This window comes from Xiphophorus couchianus, chromosome 3, assembly GCF_001444195.1.
Source record: "Xiphophorus couchianus chromosome 3, X_couchianus-1.0, whole genome shotgun sequence".
Taxonomy (NCBI): Eukaryota; Metazoa; Chordata; class Actinopteri; order Cyprinodontiformes; family Poeciliidae; genus Xiphophorus; species Xiphophorus couchianus.
This window is the reverse complement of record NC_040230.1, coordinates 7,104,858-7,126,267: the sequence shown is the minus strand read 5'-3', so window position 1 is coordinate 7,126,267 and position 21,410 is coordinate 7,104,858. Positions and strand designations below refer to the sequence as shown.

Below are 21,410 nucleotides of genomic sequence, written 5' to 3'. Positions count from 1 at the left end.
AGCTGAGCCAAACGCGCCTGCTCTCATGCTTCCTGTTCATTAATCAGGAAGCATGCAGGCATGCAGAGGAGATGTAAATCAACCAAATCAAAGTCGACTCTTGAAAGTGATATAACCGAGCTGCACCTTAAAAGAAGTGCTAGGATACCATGGCTGCAACAACAAGCCCAAATCATTACCCCTCCACTACTGCACTTTACTGTTAGTATGAAGTGTTTGTTCTAATGCAATATACTAATCTTTGGTTTTCTCTTAACATCAAACAATAAATGACATCTATACTTTAGTCACATCTGTCCAAAGAGTCCAAAGGTTCATTTGGAGGCTACTTTGTAAAATGTATGTTGCCACATTACTTTTTAAACAGGACCCTCAAAATGTAGTAGTTTTGAAGTGTCTATTGTTCAGAAAATAAAATAATATAACAAGCTGCTATTAACTGTTTCATTAGTCAGACTTTCCGTACAGGTAGAACTGACACTTGGCTGCACATCAGACATGCTGCTCATAGTTTGCTAAGTGTAGTTTTAAATGTCATTACCTAGTAAGTGTGATGGATAATGCCCTTTGATTTTGTAGGCCATGAATATTCATGTTTATTATGAACAGAAATGTTTTTCAAACAGATGAATTAGGCAGCTGACTGGCTCAAAGGCACAGCACCAGGTGAGGGAGGGACGGCGTTGAGTTTTGTTGTTTCTGCATGTTGCTTACAGGAACCTGATAAAGAAATTTGGGGGTTTTCAAAAGTATAACATTTTTTAAAACCTTGAAGCACCTTGATAGCAAAAATTGGCTGATACCAATGAAAATGCTTCTCATATTCAACTAATTTAAACTTGTGTTTAATAGCCTAGTGTTGTACAGAAATAAAGGCAGAAGGACATTAATGATATATAAAAACTCTAGAGTCCAATTTTAAAACATCTGGTGACAGTGTTAAGCATGAATTGACTTATTTACAGTGTTTTTCTCTCTTTACAGGATGGAAGACAACGAAAAGAAAGAAAGAAGACCGTCTCATTCAGCAGCATGCCCACTGAAAAGAAGATCAGCAGAGTCAGCGACTGCATCAATGCCATGGTGGATGGCTCTGAGCTGAAAAAAGTGCGATCCAATTCACGTGTTTACCACCGCTACTTTCTTCTTGACGCCGACATGCAATCATTGAGGTGGGAGCCAACAAAGAAGGAGTCTGAAAAGGCAAAAATAGACGTGAAGTCCATCAAGGAGGTCCGGACAGGCAAGAATACAGACACTTTTAGAACTAATGGCACCTATGACCAGATATCAGAGGATTGTGCTTTTTCAATCATCTTTGGGGAGAATTACGAGTCCCTGGACTTGGTGGCGAACACAGCAGATGTAGCCAACATATGGGTGACTGGTCTGAGGTACCTGATCTCTTATGGGAAGCATACCTTGAACATGATCGAGAGCAGCCAGAACAACTTGCGCTCATCTTGGTTAAGCGACCTCTTTGATGAAGATGACGTTAACCACAACAAACAGATAGCAATATATGCTGCCGTGCAACTAATAAAGAAACTAAACCCGGGACTTAAAAATGTGAAAATAGAACTAAAGTTCAAGGAGCTCCACAAAGCTCAAGATAAAAGTGGGTCTGATGTGACAAAAGAAGAGTTTGCTGAAGTTTTTCATGACCTTTGCACAAGACCAGAGATTTATTTTCTTTTTGTTCAGTTTTCCAGTAATAAGGAGTTTCTTGATACTAAGGACTTAATGATATTTCTGGAAGCAGAGCAGGGAATGGCTCAGGTCAGTGAAGACACCAGCTTAAATGTCATTCACAAGTATGAACCATCCAAAGAGGGCCGGTTAAAGGGATGGCTCTCTCTTGATGGGTTCTCTAACTATCTTATGTCTGCAGAGTGCCACATATTTGACCCTGAGCACAAGTCTGTTTGCCAAGACATGAACCAGCCTCTGTCCCACTACTACATCAATGCATCCCACAACACGTATCTGATAGAGGATCAATTCAGAGGTCCTTCAGATGTGACGGGGTACATCCGTGCTCTGAAGATGGGTTGTCGCTGTGTGGAGCTGGATGTGTGGGACGGGTCTGATAACGAGCCCGTTATCTATACTGGTCACACAATGACTTCACAGATTGTTTTCCGCAGCGTCATAGATGTCATCAATAAGTATGCCTTTGTTGCCTCTGAGTTTCCTCTGATTCTGTGTTTGGAAAACCATTGTTCTGTAAAGCAGCAGAAAGTCATGTTTCAGCATCTGAAGAAGATCCTTGGAGACAGGATCCACGTAGATTCTCCAAAACTCGAGGACTGTTACCTCCCATCTCCATCTGAGCTGAAGGGAAAGATCCTGCTGAAGGGCAAGAAGTTAGATACAAACTGTACTGCTTCAGAAGGAGAAGTGACGGACGAGGACGAGGGGGCAGAGATGTCTCAGAGGATGAGCATCGAGTCCACAGAGCAGCAGACTAATGCACCCAAAAAGATCCCGCTGCTTAAGGACCTCTCTGATCTGGTGACGCTGTGTAAATCTGTGGAGTTCAAAGACTTTCCAACATCTTTCCAGAAGCAGAAACCCTGGGAGCTCTGCTCTTTCAATGAGGTGTTTGCCACTCGCTGTGCGTGTGATTTCCCTGGGGACTTTGTCAACTATAATAAGAAGTTTCTTGCAAGAGTTTACCCGAGCCCAATGCGGATCGACTCTAGCAACATGAATCCACAAGATTTCTGGAAGTGCGGCTGCCAGATTGTAGCCATGAACTACCAGACTCCTGGGCTAATGATGGATTTGAACATCGGTTGGTTCCGTCAGAATGGTAACAGTGGCTATGTTCTCCGACCGGCCATCATGAGGGAGCAGGTCTCATATTTCAGTGCCAACACAAAAGATTCAGTGCCTGGGGTTTCTCCACAGCTCTTGCACATCAAGATAATCAGCGGACAAAATTTCCCCAAACCCAAAGGCTCCGGTGCTAAAGGAGACGTGGTGGACCCATACGTGTACGTGGAAATACACGGCATTCCTGCAGACTGTGCAGAACAGAGGACTAAAACAGTCCACCAAAATGGGGACAACCCGTTGTTTGATGAGAGCTTTGAGTTTCAGATAAACCTTCCTGAGCTCGCAATGGTGCGCTTTGTGGTTCTAGACGATGATTATATTGGAGACGAGTTTATTGGCCAGTATACGATCCCCTTTGAGTGTCTCCAGCCTGGTTTTCGCCACATACCGCTACAGTCTCTGACAGGAGAGTTGCTGCCTCATACTTTGCTTTTTGTCCATGTTGCCATAACCAATCGAAGAGGTGGAGGAAAGCCACACAAAAGGGGATTGTCAGTAAGGAAAGGCAAGAAAAGCAGAGAGTACGCTAGTATGAGAGTGCTGCAGATCAAGGCTGTCGATGAGGTCTTTAAAACAGCCCTGCTGCCACTCAGAGAGGCCACTGACCTCCGAGAAAACATGCAGGTAAGACAACTCAATGAGATTTTTGTGTCTTACCAAGCACTCCCTGGACTTGATGTATGTTCATCATTTAGTCAGATGAACAAGATGATTCACCAAATAATTGCTGCATTTGATTGACATAAAGGGTTGACAGCTTTAAGTAATCTGTCTTCAGCTATATTTTAGCCTATTTAATGTGAATAATTTATGTTTTACATTTTTAAAACAAAATTGCTATGTGAAGAAAGTTTCTTTGTTGCATCAGCCAAGTTTGGTTCCAGTTCCATCTAAGCTACAGTTTCTAGACAAAATGGCAGGTGAAGAGTTTGAGTCATTGCCAAATGAGGCTGTAAAAAGTTTTCAGAGTTTTAAAAGGGTAAAGTGGTCGAAAGGCTGGAAGTGTTTCAAATAAGGCAGTGATGAATGGAGGTTAGGTACACTTTGTGCGTTTCTTACCTGCTGCCGTGAGTAAATGAAGAGATAAAAAAAGAAACATTTTTTGTGACAGCTGAACGGATTATGTGGACAGCTAGAGCTGTGTTTGGATCAAAGAATGTGTCAGAATGGCCTAATCAAAGTCTAAACATAAAAACAATTGAGGGTTTGTATCAAATTTTGGCAGTTGATACATTAATGATTGCTATTTATTCAATACGAATGAATATAAGCTATTTTCCAAAGAAGAATGGCCAAAAATGTTTAAAAAAATGGAAAAGTCATGACTTAAAAAGGATCCGATACTTTCAACCTAGAGCTAGGTTGATTTGGATAGGTTTATTCTTGTAATAATGAAATCATTTAAGTACCATCTCTGTATGACATTAAATTTTCTTTGATCATAATCATAAGTGTGAAAAACAAGCCTTGTATGCATTACAGTAAAGGAAAAGGATGTAACCACTCAAAGCATCACCGCAGACAACCAGACACATTTTCTTTCTCTCTTTTCAAGTAACAAACCAACTTGATATTATCAATAGCATATTAAGAAAATAATCAACCAGTTTATCAGTGCTGGAAATTTTCCCCCTGTCGAAAACCATTTCCTGTTTGGGATCCAGTAGCTTATGTTTAACGACACCACCACCAATCCCGACTAAATTAACTTTGTGCAATTAAATTAGACCATATTGGAAATGCTAACGTTAGATTCTCTTTTGACTGAAGTTTTATTGAAGAAATACAAAAGTATAACCACATAAACATGTTCCCATAAAATTTAATAAGAATCTATAAAGGAATGTCAAGCTGGAGGAGAAAAGCAGAGTCGGACGTCCAGCCACATTGTGGTTAGCATCATGTTTTGTTCCTTCAGGCGTTACATCGGTCTGTACGTTGGTCCTCCTGTTTATATTGCTGCATTGTGAGATAACAAGCCAGCAGTCATGAGACTAACACATCTTGATCGCTCCCTCACAGTTTGTCCCTGCGGTTGTTTATGCTAGGGTTAATTTTGGCCTTTCACAGGAAGCTCAGGGTTTTTGTGGGTGTATGTTTCATTTCCACTTGATGCTTGTGTCAGTTCAGAAGGATTGGGTGCTTTGGAGCAGCTAACAAGTGCCAAAATGAAAGTTCTCACAAGCAACACAGGCGATGACGGCTTCCAGTCTCTCCTCCTGTCACTGAGCTGATCTCTGGAGGCTTGGTTTTAGCTTCTAATGCCTTTGAAATAAAGATCTTACCCTGCAGGAATAAAACATTACATGCTTTGCATTAGATTTTGCTTTGTTTTTGTAAATAAGTGCATTTAATTTGTCTCAACCTAGAATGCCATAGTGTCCTTTAAGGAGCTCTGCGGCCTTTCAGCTGTGGCCAACCTGAAACAGTGCATCTTGGCCCTTTCCCCTCGGCTGACAGGACCCGACAACATCCCGCTCCTGGTGTTTAACCTCTCTGACCCGTACCCTAACCTGGAGCTCCAAGGCCTGCTCCCAGAGGTCCTGAAAAAGGTCGTCATCAGCTACGATATGGTGAGTAATGGTCAGAAAAAACAGCCCATTACATCAGCTCAGACTCACATCCTTGAATAATTTAGGAATTTATTAAAATGGAGAAACAAAATTGATTCCCTTTTCTTGTTTGTTCTGCAAGTACCCAAGAAAGAAAAATTTTAATTTGATTATGTATGAATTCCCCAATCAATAGCTTCTTTTCACCTCAGCAAACCAACTTTGACTCCGATTAGATCGATATCTTGACTTTACTTAGTATAATATGGACATGCCAAAATTATTAGGTAATAGGGTTGGAACTCTGTTAAGTAATACAATCAATGTTGAAAAGTTATGCAACATGCCACTGAGGGCATTGCAAATATCATTACAGTTAGCAGAACATTAAAACAGTCACACAACTGACAAAAATCTAATCCAAGCATGTTCACTTTAATAAATTGTCAAGTCTGATTATAATTATTATTATTTATTTTATTTTTTTTAGAGAATTTGAATTCCTGAAATTCTTTTATTTAAAAAAAGTACATCCTGTTCTGGATATTTTGTTTGTCATGCATTAAATAATTTCTTTAAAAAACGATGCATTTTCTTTATTGGGTCATAAAACCAATCTAATCTGACCAGTAAAACACAACACAGTTCATGCAGCGTATTTATTAAACAATGATGAAGGCAACAGATGTGTAACAGCATGGAAGAAAGATAAAATAATTAAGTTTTTCTTAACTCATAGTGCACCTGACTGAAATGTTGTGGCCTCGTTTTCGGGTCGATTTGGTTCGGTAAGCTATTTTATGCTCCAGAAGATAAAAAAAAACAAAAAACTACTTTTTGTATAATGCATGTAGATGATGTTCCTCATTTCTAATTAGCATTGCACAGCCTAATGTTTTGGTCAAACTCATTGGGTTTCAAAACACTTTTTCTACTTGATATCTTCTGCTCCTTTTATTCAATTTAACTTATTTTACTGTTGTATCTTAATTGATTTTATGTATTTACTACGGTGTCTATAAATAAAATACGTTATTCAAATTTCTCCCAAATTCTCAAATCTTTTGCGAATTTTAAAAAGAAAATTAGAAAACACACATAAGATTATTTGTCCCCGCAAGAACACAGATCACATTGCTATTGTTTTATTCATCTTCTAAAACAAAAACAAATGTTTATTTTCTGTCAGTTTAAGTAAAAGTGTTTAAATGTTTCTCACATGGCAATTGGCTTAAAGCAATTCCATAGGCAACCTTAATTGCTTGTAAAATTATGAAAAAACTACACAGCAACACAATTAGGTGTTATCTTTACTTGCCTGGGCTATTTTTGCATCACTTTTACTCTCTTTGGGACTCAACCATGAGTGCATTTAAAGAGGAACCATGTTGAAATGACCTAGATGCAGAACGATTAAGGTGGCTTGGTTTAGTCTTGAATTGAAAGCTTGGGTAATTGGCTTTCGTGGTGACAATCTGACTGCTGTTTATGGAAAAACATCAAATAAATTACAGAATAATTTGAGTGCTGAAAGATTGGAGGCCCTGGTAATTAGCAGAGATCAGAATTTGACAGTAAAAAAAACCACAAAGTAAATTATGTACATTTACCCCCAGAAATGTTAAAAAAATATTACATTTGGTGTCAGCGTTTTGCTGATTTGGATTAGAGAAACACTGATAATGATTTTGTGGCCAATTTCCCTATTTTTATAAATATTTGGCTGAGGTCATAAAAAAGCAGGATTTTACAAATGAAATCACTAGAGACAGCATTATCAATTGGCTTCAGCGACTTAAATTAAAGATTTAAATTGTTTTAGCAAAAAAGTCTGTTAATCTAAGAGAAAAAAAAATTTTGAACTCTTTTCTAAAATCAGCATAATCAATGACACGTTTCAAGACTAATAATGGTAGAACAAAGCAATTTTCCTGTAATACATTCAGCCTTCCTGCTATCTGCTGAAAGTCTTGCACTCTCTTGCCCTGTCGCAGTCTGAATTAACCACATAGACATGTCTCAATATGTTGCGGTTTCCTCCATTTTCCTCAGTGATTCTTCACTCTTTTACAGAGTCACCACTGAAGACTGTTGTATACATGGTCAGATAGTTCTGAATGTGATGCCTTCACTGACCAGAAAAGCATCAGATTTTTCAAATTTTGACTTAACGCAATTCACATAATTTGCTTAATGTACCATCATTTATTAAATAAATTGGGATTGAATTGAACTGATTAAGCTAAAAATTGTCTATGAGGTACATAAGTATCAAAAGGAAAAAGTATTGTTTACATTTTTTGTTTCCAAAGTGCCCATTTAATTACTACAATATAATTGAATTTGTAAAGTCTTTAAAGAACCATGTTAAACTCTTTGTTCTGTTTGGTTTGAGAGATGGTTTCTTTCCTAATTTTGTTTTTGAAAACAATCTGTTTTTATAGTTTTTAAAAGGACAAATATAATAATTCAGACAAACGGCCGCTATATTTATGTGCTATAAGGTTTAAACCAAGAACGTTAGGAAACTTTAAAGCTTTGAGTGTGAGCATTTGTTGGAATTTACATATGGAAATTCTAGTTTTCTGTTTTCTGTTTCAGTATGCCTTAGAAACTAGGAGAGCTTTCTCAACCTGCCTGCTACAAAATCTGATTCTCACTTGTATCCCATTTTCCTTAAAAAAGGTGTTTACACTCGGTGGGATGCCAGGCCATGGTTCTAAATAATTTGATTTATGTTTATGCTTTTCACTATTTCACAGCTTGCCTCTACAGCACCCCTTACTCTTCTGCTTTACACATTGATAAAACCTGATGATGGAGGCCAGATACTTTCAGAGCTGAGAAACGGTAGCGCCATCTGGACCGACTAACAAAGATATTGCCTGGTGTTTCCTGCAAAGCAAGAGTCATGGCAGTGACCGTAAATATTGTTTAATTATTGGCATCGAAGAACGTATGGCTAACAACAGCAGAACTTGTTTGCAGATAATTATCCTCTGGAAAACGTAACCAGTTTTACTGGCTGCAAAGTGTCTCATGTTTTTGTTACCTGACCTACGTGTTTAATTCTTGCTTGTATTGGCGTTTACCAGTGCAGATCAGAGATTATATATGGTCAGAGGTGTTGTAAGATGAGTTTAATGTGAAAACTTAAAAAACACTAGTCTGGCGTTTTTGAGACATGACTAATGAGGATATTCTGCATTAATTAGTGTTGGGAAATTGTGTCTGCACTGAAATCCACCTCAGACACTGATGCTGCAAAAAAGAGCAAAGTCTCTCACACCAACAAGACATTTCATCCAACACACTCCTATTTTTTATACCAGTTTCCTTAAACCCGAGAGATTGTTATGCCTGAAAATCCCAATATATCAGCAGTTTCTAAAATTCCTGATTATTTTTCTCATATTTTGTTAATCTAGTTGTAAAAAAAAAACAGTTTTTGTGCAAGATCAAACTCAGATTAAATCCTGGAACAGGGTCGGTGGAATAAAAAATATTAAAATAAGTGAAAGGAGTTTCTATTTTGCTGGCAACTATTTTTAGCAACAGAGATACTGATTTACAATCAATGACTAAGGCTTTTAAATTGAAATCTAGAGGTTTGCCTAACAAGAAAATTATGTTAAAGCCAACGTTCTAGTTTGAGCAGACAGAAAAAAATGACCAAATATTCATTTTCCTTAAATTTCTGTACCTTAAGCCACTATTTTTTAACTGTTTGAATTTTTAAGATCCAGACTGTGTATAACATGTTCTATTCATATAAAGAATCGCATCACCAAGCTAACATGTAAGTAATTACCTTAACACACATGATCATAGTAGTTAGGAGGCGTTTTTTGTGTCCAAATATACCCTTATCCACCCTTAACTCAAAAACATGCCTCTTCTATATATATTTGAGACACTGCATGTGCCGTGAAGACGGTAATTTCTTGACCCATCAGGAAGGTAATCACAGCTTCTAAGTGCTGCAGCTGCAGATATACAAGCACTTTGTCATTACAGCTCGCAGAATAACATGGTGATTCATGTTACTGGGCTTGTGCAACTGTCTGCCCCACGCAAAACACCCAACAGCAGGCCAAGCGCTGTGGAAATGTGTTGTAATATATATTTTAAAAAGAGGACGATGAGTTTGTTTGTTTTCAGAAAATGTTCTCTTTGTCTCAGCTGATTATCTGTAATGCCAGGTTTAAATTTCTAAACTTTTAATAGGATAGTCATGTGGCTCTAATCGGTGAAGTGATGGTGAAAACCAGCATTATTAACTTTTGTTTTTTAGATTCAGAAGAAAACTTTTGGAGTTAAAAATATTAACTTACAGCAGTTTTGTTGTCTGTATAATATAATAACCCCTTGGGTGTGGACTTTGAAACTTTCCACACCTTTTACATGCACAATAGGTCATTAAAGAAACAGAAAAAAATCAAAAAGCCTATTATAACCTTTTTAAATGTGTCTGAGAGAGTAACTAATTAGAGACCAACAAAAGCCACAGCTTTAGTTGATGACAGACTGTTTTTCTTTAACAAGCCGCCAGAGGATACAGCTGCTGGTAATTTAGTTTATAGTTTTCATTTTGGAAACAGATCCAAAGAAAGATAGAAAACTATTGGAAAATAGATATTTAAGTTTGCAAGAGATGAGAAGTACCCTGAATAAAGATTTTTTTAAACTCTCAAATGTGTATTTCTAGATAATTAATTGGCTGCCCTGAATATCCAAAAGTTTTACTTTTCCACTGAGTATGTTTTGATATGTCCTTACAATGACTGTATAAATCCATATTTATACAGGAAAATTCTGGCAACAACATCTGCTGGTATTTTATTTTAACAATGTACCATTAAAAACATAGTTTAATGCATGCCATTCTTTTCTTCACAAAGAGCAAAATAAAAAAAGCCATTTGTCAGGTTAGAATAGATTGTCACAACAAAGATCTTTATATCTTTGTGTTTTATGTATTCTTTGGAATACATCGTTATTTTGAGTCATTTTGCTCATCAGCAAAACTATGATTGTGATTCTTATTAAAATCTGGCATTTTTGGACAAATATTTCCTAAGTATACATTTTGCTATTATATTTGCATGACAGAGTTGGAACATTTAAAATAAATATAGATTAGTTAATCATGTAACTTTGGCATGGCTCCTTTGGTCATCCCTAAAGAGCATAAAAATGTGTGCTGCAACACCGTATCACTTACACAACACAAATAGTTGTATGAAGTCACATGTTTGTGCAGCAGAACCACTACCTGAATTAAATGCAGAGGAATAGCGGGAAATGGGATTTAGCCTAAGTCTGAAACTAGAGGTATTGGGTAAGCTGACGTCTGAACTTTATTTTACAAAATTAAAAGTAAATATTACGTATTTTGTCATTTACCATATACATCCCTGGGTTTGCTAGCATTTGGAGATCTAGCATTAGCTCTATTATGGATGTCCCGGTCAGGACTTTCTACTCCAATACCAATCAGAAATTTCATTAAAATCAATTCAGTTGCTACGGTCTCGACTTTTCTAAACAGTTAACCAGTTTTTCCAGGAAAGCCACAACATTTTGCTTCAAAGCAGGACATTGACGCCGAGCCTCTTCTCTCCCATGCATTGGCATACCAAAATAAAGATGGCTGATATTCAAAACACTAAGCTGGTATTGGAAGTTTAACTTTCACAATGTGCAAGTATATCCAGAGAAGTATATCCTCTCTTTAGTAGAAATGGCCAAAGGATGAGTAGTGAAACATTTTAAAGATGCACACTATTATATTTGCAAGGGATTCAATAAGATCAGTAACAGTAATGTCAATGCTCATCTACAACAGAAAAGTATTAAACATGCTGGACAGCAGAAGCTAAACCAACAATATCTGTTTAAAAATAAGCAACAAGCTGCTAGCCTCATTACAGCTCCATCCCCCTCCGACTACAAGCTGACAAAATATTGTATCGGAAAATGTTGATTACAAACATACACATTCATAAAAATACTTTTCATTTTATCCTTTAAGTTGGCCCACACAATGAGCTAAAGTACAGAAAAAGTGACAGGACAGAATAATGTATTTAAAATGGTTTATAGGTTTTAAAGTAATGTCTTTGTTACAAAGTTTGATTTTTTTCAGGGGGGACATAATGACAACCATTGTTGATGAATTAACAGAATAGGCAGAAAATGTGTTTAGTGTTCATTGTATTTAATTAGAATTTAATTTGATATTTCAGTATTTGACCAGCCACTCAGCAGTTAGAGCCAAGAAGGAGAAAATTTACATATTTCAATCAGATTAGTTGGCTAATTTTATGGATTTTCTTCAGTGAAATCCAGCTTTCTATCTGAGCAGCATTGCGTTTTGACATGGACCCTTCAGGAGTGCACAAGTACATGTGCAAGCCAGTTACTATAGTGATACGAACACAAGCGCCCCTGTATTGGACTTACATTGGAAATGAAGTAACATTTTATTAAAAATGTCATTTTGGGTACCACGTGGGAAGATTGATATCGTATTTTAGCCGTTCTCTCAGATGATTAAAACGACGCTGCAGGCTTTGTATTTTTCTCCCTTTGTTACCTGCTTTGCACTTCCTTCTCTAGCCTCTTCCTGAAACAGTTTTCTGCTGCCTTTCAGCAGAATATTTTGCTGTCTGCATTCTTGTTTAGAGGAAATTCTTTAATATGTAAATAGATCATCATGAAAGTTGTGACAGTCTGCAGGTCAGCAAAGTCTGTGCACTCAATTAGGGCAGAGCGTTGCACTAGAGGAGCTAAACTTAGCCTCCTTCACAGCTGCTCTGTCACAGATAACATGCTAATGATGTGCAGCAAAGTGACATGTTTGTGTTTTCATCAGTTGACCGTGATGATCAACGTTTCCGTTTAAAGCCAAGCAGAGGGGTTGCCATTTATATTTTTCTCCGTAAAATGAGGCATAGTCACAGCTTAAAGGAAATCAACACAACCTCAAATAAAAAAATCTAATTACTTCTGCTGTGCTTTCCTTTAATTTTGGTTTGCAAAGATGCAGTTAAGCGGCCTCGCCCAAAAGACATCCCTGCAATAACATCTTATTTTCTCGGCCCTCTTTAAATGGAAAAACACCAAGCAACACAATTTACTACCTGACTTTAGTATTCACCTCTCTTAAAAGCAGTTATTAAAATTGCTTGATTATTTTTCCTTTCAGATGATCCAGACCAGCAAGACCCTGCTGGAGAGCTCTGACGGCGTGTATGAGAGGATTTTGCAAACTCAGAAAGCAGGTAAAAAAAAATAATAATATTTTGCTAATACATTTTTGTAAATCAATCCAGATTCTGGTTAAAACTAGATTACTCCAAATTAAAAAACACATTCTGTACATGGAAGCAACTCAAGCCTTTGTTCCTGTTTGCTCAAGCCAACCAGAGAAACGTTGTAACCTCCAGAGTTTTATCAAATTTGGCTCAGTTCCGATTTACACACTGTGTGATAACAAACTGGAAAAAAAAACAGCAAACAGACAAACTGCTAGCTTGACACTGCAGATGGTAGAAATGAGAACTTTCTGCTTCCTGACTGTGAGAAACATTTGTTTAAATGTGAACGACTCTTCTGGTCATATCCTGCCTTATGTTCCCAAGTCCAAGAGGTTTGCACACTTTATACCTTGAGGACTTTGTAAATGGGCATTTTTGCAGAAATGAGCAACGTAGTAAAATAAGCCAAATGTTTACGTCGCAGTGGCTAATGAATCCACCACAGAGTCTCTGGCATGCAAATTGTGACCATAATTTTCATTTTACTTCCTTGAGGCTGACCTTGTTATTTGTTTGCGCCGACCTCGACCAGAGGATTACAGAGTAACCTGGTAATAGAGCATGTAGGTGAAGTTTTTATCTCTGAACCTATTGTGACATATTGACTTAGGGAGGTCAGGGACTAGGTTTATTCAGTACAAAGACTTGAGGAAACATGCTGGATGGACAATTCTGCCAGCTGTTAATTATTACAATTTTATTGAACAGTTGATTAATTTGGGTTTGTGGGTATATTTATACAATTAACATCTATGTGACTCTCTTCACAATGAAATCCAAGTAGCATAGAAGGTTAGAGAAGGTTACTATGTAAAATTGACTGAGATTTACATCATGTTATAAAATTTTTCCCTCATCAAAACATATCTGGAGTGTTGTCTTGATTCTTTCATGCATGATTGAGAATGGCCTTGCAAGGTGCCGCCTATTTCCACTAAGTTCCTCCTTGGACCTGCAGTCCCCAATGTCTCTCTCACTCAGCACCTCCAGACTAGTGTCAGCAGCAATTAGCGTGTATTGTGATAAGTGTTGGAAAGAATAGGAGCTTCTTAAAGAAACAGAGGCCCATATCAAGGAGTCAAACTGCAAAGCTACATTTCTTTTATGTTTGATATGTGCAGCAATTTTATTATAATTATGCTATAAAATGACACCATGTGCCTGGAAAATATACATTACTGCCCCTTTAATGTTAGAGTAACCATGTATAAATCATTAGATTGAAAAGATATGACAGAGCATCAATACCATGACTCAACTTCCTTTGTTTCTTTTGTCTCTGCGCTGAGATAACTGCAGATAGTATGTAGCCAATGTTTTTCTCCTTTTGAAATATTCTTTTTTTTTCCTCTTTTTACTTTTGTGTCATCAAAGGTTAGCAGGGCATAAGTTTGATGGGATTTTTTAAACCCACATCCTGCTGCGATTGTTATTCTCTCTATATAGCTACGCTTAAACATTTTATTCTTGCAGCTAGACAGTAGCAGCATGTGTCAATGCAAAGGAATAAGATTTGCTTTCTTTATTGTATGAAATTCTGTACATATGGAGTGTAAAAGTACCTACATCAAATCATACTTCAATTTCAGAACCATCATTCTGTAAATATAACCATTAGAGATCTTGTTTTTTGTTGTTTCCTTTGCAAGGTCTAAGCTAACAGCAGTGTTGCCGGTATAATGCTATAATCCATAGCTAGCTATCAATTACATCATGTCACTTGGTTATACCACACGATGATGGCTGTTAAAAACCTAAGGTGGTCTATAAAGTGTGTTGTGATGCCTGATAATGTATATAAAATACACAAAGAGCTTGCCATAAATGCTCCATTATAGGTCTGTTGGCTTCTACAGAAACCCGATTATAAACAAACCTTCTTCAGGCTCTTTATTACCAGTCACAGTTGCATTACTGTAACGTAGAGATGGTAGCATGATGTTACATATTTAAGATGCTTACCAAAAATAAAAATTGTGGAGAGTGACAACCAACATACTCAACCCTGCTGTTATACCCACAAACACACCCCTGTTGGCGCTGTATAAATAAACTGAATATTTCCATCAAATGTGGCACTATTGAGACAGAAGTAATTTGTCATTCAAACTATATATATATATCTATATTGTATGTCGCTGTAGCAACAATTTAAATTGTTGCTACAGCAGACAAGTAATCAAATGGAAACTTCTCAACTTTTGTGCTTAGCTTATATTATTTACACACAGTGTGTGAACAGAGGAAATAACTTATCTTTGTTCCAGCATGTGACAGAGGCATTTAAAGAAACTTATATTTTATCAGCCATATCCGTCAGCTCTACATTCGCTGATAGATCTGAAGATATCTGAAATTTTCTCCATCTGAAGTGTCAATGTTCAAACTATTTCTCAGTTTGTGTGCCGATTTGTGCATGATTGGGTCAACCCTCTTGATGTATAGTTACACATATTAGAAAGTGGGGCTGTAATGATTCATTGAGTGAATTCAAAACCTTTGATTTTTAAAATTCCTCGAAACATTATCTACCTCAAAACTTTGTTAAATTATGTTCTACTATTTAGCACACTGCTTTCCACCTCCGTGTTTGTGTTGTGCAACGCTCTCTTCCACAAATGAGATGTTTAAAAATACTAAGTGCTATTAGCAACTATGGGGGGAGACGATGAAGGGACAGAAAGAAGCGAAGCCAGAAAGAGACAAAGTGTGGCATCACTTTAAAGCAAAAACAAAACAGAATCAGCGTTTCACAATAGCTCGTCCTCAATGCTCCGTCCTTGAATATATCAACAGGAAACATCCACCACATGCATTGAGCTTGACTATGATGCTTTTGTTCCCTTTGCAAACAACTAACTTTTATCTGATTGTTATTACAGAATCTGGTATGCAACATGTACAAGGAAATACATTTAGTCTAACATTACAGATGAGTAATGATGTGGAAAAAAATAAATATCTGTTTTCATACATCAAACTTCAGACAAAGGGATGTTTGAATCAAACTGCATCATAAGCAATAAAATATTTCACAAAATTTTTTTACTGAATTGCTTTTTACTAGGATTTTCTCTTTCATATATTAATTTACTAGCTTAGCTAAAATAGAAGACAATTCTTTATTCGGTTACTAAAATAATCGTTTACAACTAGAGAGCATCATGTCATCATAGTGTTGATGACTCTGGTTTAAACACAGCGTTGTTTGTCACAGCTCTACACCAGCACGCACAATCTTAAATTTAAATAAATCAAAACGTCATGTCAGAATGAACTCAAGCAGAGTTTGTTATTTTTGGTTCCCATGTAAGTGTTCAGCTTTATCTGCTGAGCTTTCATGTAGATAACTCCTGGGTGAGATGTCTGTCCGGTATTCATTAAATGCTTTTCCACTTTTACATATTTGGGTTATTGGAATAAATTTCAGCTCTAATTAAAGCCAGAATATCAACTCTTCAGGTTTGGAGTTGGTAGCCCTTGATCTGGTTTCTCTGTAAGAAGAGCTGACCAATAAACACCTTAAAGAAACTTATTTCTATTTAAACATCTTGCATCTTGATAAGCTGACAGTAAAACCCCAAACAGACCAAACAACTTCTCAAAAGCTCGCACTAAAGCTTTGTGGGGGCTTTCGGTTTCAAAGAGCCTTCGACATGATTACCCAACATCAGCTGGAGAAAATTCAACAGCAAACAATTCCAAAGTAGGACACAACAGTTGGCAAACCCATGAAATTAAACAATGATTTATTCTCCATCCAGAACTGGCTTTTTTCCCCCCGCAAAAAGCAATGTGTTTGGGTGCATGCACCAGTGCAGGAGGACATGCTCAAGCTGCTGCTTCTACCTCTGCGTGTGCATGCAGTGTGGTTTTATAGAAACTGGGTCAATACGTACCTGGTTCCCTGTGAACAAAGCAAACTGTTTCAGCATCAACTACTACTAAAGTTGTGAATAATCCATCACATCAGATCAGGGAGGCCTCACGCTTCTCTCAGGAAAATAAAAGGCAGTGTCAGATCTTGCAGAGTCAGGTGTTGGGAGCACTAATGGGAGATGTCACTTCCCCTAACAAACTCTCACTAAGGTCCCACTTAGCATTCAGGACATCTAGATGGCAGAACAACACAATCAGCACAAGATGTTTCTTAATACCAAATGCAGAGAAACTGTCTTCCTTGCAGAATACAAACAACCAAAAAACAACTAAACACAAATCTGAATCCTAAATTTGTCAATCAGCAATTAATCGATTACTCACATAATAAATTAAAACGAGCTTGATAATTTCCATTCAGATTAATATTTTTGAAAGGAAATTTACAGAGACTTCAAAATTCATTTTATTTATGGTTTCTGTTGTGTGTGGTTTTCATTTCCATTTTATTTGTTCTTGGTTTATTTTAGATATTAATGGACAGTTTATTAGTCTTAGAAAACAAACTTGGATTTTAGGCCATTGTCAATATGTTATTTGGAAGTTAGATCAAAACAATATTATTATTTATCACAATTAGGCCTGTCGCAATAACCAGCAAGTCAATTAATTGTAAGATTAATTTAAACAAGCTCAAAAATTTCCATTTGCATGATTTATCGTTTTTCTCTTTTCTCTCATTCTACCAAAAACTAAGTGACAAAGGTTTTCAGTCTGGTACATTGGTCTCAACTAGCCCTTTATTTCTTTACAGAGATTTCATAATTAATTTACTTATTTCTGTTATATATTTTTTGGATGTTTAAAATAGCTTCCAGTTCCTTTGAATTTAAAGCTTACTGATCTTTGAGAATGTGTTCTTGGATTATTTTTGCCATTATCGTTATATTACTTGAAAATGGTGTTAAAACATTATCGTTTATCACAATAATTGCTGGGATGTTTTATCATCCAGCAAAGACCGTTATTGTGACAGGCCTACTGAATCGTCTATTTCAATCTGTGTAATCGTTTTTTCACTAGCGATAATTCTCCTGATCATTTTCTAGAGAGAGTATTCTCCAGTCAGGTCTGGAGAATCTGGAAGTTTAATATTTCATATTAGCAGGAGCACCTTTAGTGGCGTGTCAGCTCCTAAAATAAACCTCAAGGAAGGAGGCGGATTTGCTGCAGGAAGCGCTGTTTTTTCCTGCATTCTGCCTCTGATGTTGAAAAAGAAAGACAGCATGCTGTACCGTCTCATACTGAAGAAACCTGAACTAGAAAATAAATAAACGCTGTCACAATGTCAGTGCCTTTCCGACAGCAGCAACCAACACTGGACAGAGCTGCCACATGACATATTTCAAACAGATGTGTCCTTTTGTTAAACTCATGTTACCTGAACTCCTCTTTTTGTTCCTGTCATTTCCTCACCTCCTATGCTGACATTTCAGCTTGATAGAGGAAATGTTCAAATGTACAAAGTTAGAAATGGAGGTGAAAACATGCTAGAGTTTTATCTATATTCTGTGCTGCACATAAACAGATGGCTATCAGAAATGTTGCCATTCCAGTTATTATTATACACTAAATTTGAATTATTCTGTCTTTTTGTGGTTAATTCACGTAGTTTTTGTGGTGTCAATAATCTGAAGTTCAGAGCAAACAAAGTCCTAAACTTTAGCTCCGTTTTATTTTGTTCATGTATATTTTTTTGCTTGAACTAAAATTACCAAAAAGAGACGAAACAGAACTGCGTCAAAATAAGAGCATGAATATAAACTACCTAAATTATTGTTAACAGTTGGTAACAAAACAAACAGAAGTTGAACTTTATTCAACTGAAAGTTTATGAAACAGCCAAATAAATGAGCGCTTTACAATTTGAGACATAGCTTGTTTGTTATGTCAAACAAGCTTTATTCCAGCAGAGATTAAGTTTTGGAAATATTCTGACCCAATTGTCTAGCATCACATTATCTCCATGGCAACAAGAGCATAAACTGTGTTTTTCACATCACTTGATGCTGGTCATAATGATGGACCTGATTAGTGTGCGTCGAAAAGACGTTACAAATTCAGATTTGCTGAAATAAATTTGTGGAAGTTTTCTTTCATGTCTGGGAATTTTATCTTTGATTAAACAACTTTGAGCTGCGTTATAAGAAAAGAAAAACAAGATGTTTTTTGATTAAATCAGTTATGTTGTCAGAAATGTTTTATTACTATATTGTCATTTTCTGACATTTTTAACAGCCTTTCCATTATGCTACATTTAGGTAAATTAGGACCACCTAGTCTGAGAGGAATGCTCCAGTTTATACTAATAAGAAAATCAAAGTCCTCTACCACCACTGCACTTCCTGTTACCCTTTTACTTCTAGTTGAAAAGGGGAAATACTTGATATTGTTTGCAAACACATTTTAAAATAATCGCCTAACTATCATGAAGACGCTGGGGTTATGTAAATGTAATCAGTGAGAGGAAACAAAAGAAGTGGTTAAATCCAGCTATGATGGTTGCTACTTAACAATTATTCAGTGCTAACTTTATGAAAATGTGATATAGAAGCAGACTGCAGTAAATTTCTTTCTCAAAACTGGCACTATGTCCTAATATTAAAATTTTAGACAAATCTGAAAAAATAAGTCCTTTGCCTTTTCCCTGCGGTCTTACTGCCATCTGCAGAAATACAGGGACCCTGGTCTGAAATGACCAATTAGAGCCAAGAGGAGGATCTTAGCATTGTCAATCTAAGATTGACAATGCTTGTACATGTGAGCATGCACTGCTCACATGTACAAGCTTGAGATTTCCGGTTTGCTGCAGCTTTGCTAATGGTGGAGAAACAATCTAGCACTGCAGAAAAACTGTTTATCCGCCATTATCGGCAGCCATGTTTACTAGCTTGCGCGTTATGGGCAGGCTTCGCTGTGGGAAGGAAACTGTAGCGCAGCAAAGAGCGCGAGTCTTATCTCACCCCATCCCTCCTATTCTTCCACCAGAGAGAGCCACAGTTCTCAGCCATGTGCACCTTTAGATTGTATTGTATATTAAAATAAATAGAGAACTAAAAATAAGTCACTAGATTTAGGGCATCTGTCTAAAATCTCAAACATAGAGAATCTGGAATATGTCAAATGTAACCAGGAATCTAAACCTCTATATGCATCTGAGCTGTTCCAGACTTCACCTGTCATATGATATAACATAATATACACCCATGAGCAAAATATCTTTGGGTTCTGGACTGGAGGCTAAATGCAGCAAGAAAACACTCCTGTGAAAAATTATCATCCTGATCTCAGGAGTTTCCAAATTGATTTCCTGGGAGTTCCTCCTTGGCTCATGTGTACATACTTGTCCAAAAAAACCACAGAAAAATTGTGTTACTTTTGCTTTTTTCTGTAGCTGCTGGTTAAACAAGTTTATTTTTAGTGTGGCAAGTGAACTGTTCCTTATCTATTGAAATGGAAAATAACCTGAAAGTCCCTGTTGTACAACAGATTGTCCTTTGAAAGTAAAAAAGTTTTTGTTGTTTTCTAGGAAATTTTCAGAGCTCATCACAGCTGGGATTTTACATAGCCATGCAGTTCCTCTTATCGTCTTAACTTAATCAGTTTAGTTCTCCTGCCCATTTCTAAGCCTGACCTTTTTGCATAATGTGCTTGCATTTGGAAAAATCAAAGCACGTACATTTTTAGCAGCAAGAGGAGCTGGAAATCGTCCCCAGACTGCATGAATTGAGACTTTTTTTGGTGCAAAACATCTGGCTGCAGACAGCACTGTTTTTTTTCATGCCATGAAAAAGTTCAAAACAACCAGAACTGCAGGAATAGCATCAGAATTTCTAATGCAAAAAAGGTCAAACGAGGTCATTTGTGTGGGAACACTTTGAAAACGCAGATGCAGATCGAGAAGATGTGAAGATTTGCTGCTTGACCACAATAACAAAAGAAAACGAGCTCAACGTCCTAAAAACGAAAGAGCCTATTGTATTTCTAGCAGACAGAAAATGACTATTTTTATAACTAAAAGGTAGAAGTTACTTAATTGTACTATAAAAGGACAGTGCCTCGAAAATACATAATAAAATCCCATTAAAATAAATGTAGACTTTTTTCCAGTCGCTGCCCTGAAACGCAAGCGAATTTGTTTTGTAGTTTATTTGGTTTTATTAGTTTATTCATTTTCTTATTATTACTACTTATAAATTATATATATTTTATGCATATTTTGAAATATGCATAACATTTAAATTCCAGATGATGTTGGAGTATTCTTTATTGAAATAAAGAGATGTCCTTAATTTGATTAAGCACTTCATCATGATTTCAAAATGAATCATTTGAGTTTTAATCAATAAATGGATCAGTTATCTATGTTGGAATTTTAATGTATAAGTCAGCTTTAGTTACTATTTATTTTGTCTATATGGAAAACAAGTTGACAGTTCCTTGTTACAGAGTGGCGGGCGCGGCGCGCATCACCAGAAGACATCTTCAGTCATCTTTGCTCGCTCTTCCTTTTCACACACGTCCAATGAAATTAGCTGCATCATTTGGTGCGAATTCTGCAATCTCTGGATGAATTTCTAATTAATCTGTAAAAAGATGTAGGTCACGCTCCGATGATGTGACATTATTGTGGAGTCATCCTCTTGTACTGCACCATGTCTGTCATGCTTTGCTAAGAGCGAGCTTCCCCTCTTCCTCTCCACCAGACTCCACACGGTGTTGCTAGGCAGCCCCCGCTGTGCGTGTCTCTGTTTGT

General features: G+C 36.9%; 1 protein-coding gene across 3 annotated transcripts in view; it reads left to right on the top strand.

Annotated features, from left to right (window-relative positions):
• plcl2 (phospholipase C like 2) overlaps positions 1–21,410 on the top strand; it is a 50,155-nt gene that overhangs the window by 22,240 nt on the left and 6,505 nt on the right. For all 3 annotated transcript variants that reach the window (XM_028012602.1, XM_028012601.1, XM_028012603.1), the window contains 3 exons: positions 985–3,465; positions 5,211–5,414; positions 12,604–12,679. In XM_028012602.1, the coding sequence (XP_027868403.1) occupies positions 985–3,465; positions 5,211–5,414; positions 12,604–12,679 (2,761 nt within the window). The remainder of the gene's footprint in view (positions 1–984; positions 3,466–5,210; positions 5,415–12,603; positions 12,680–21,410) is intronic.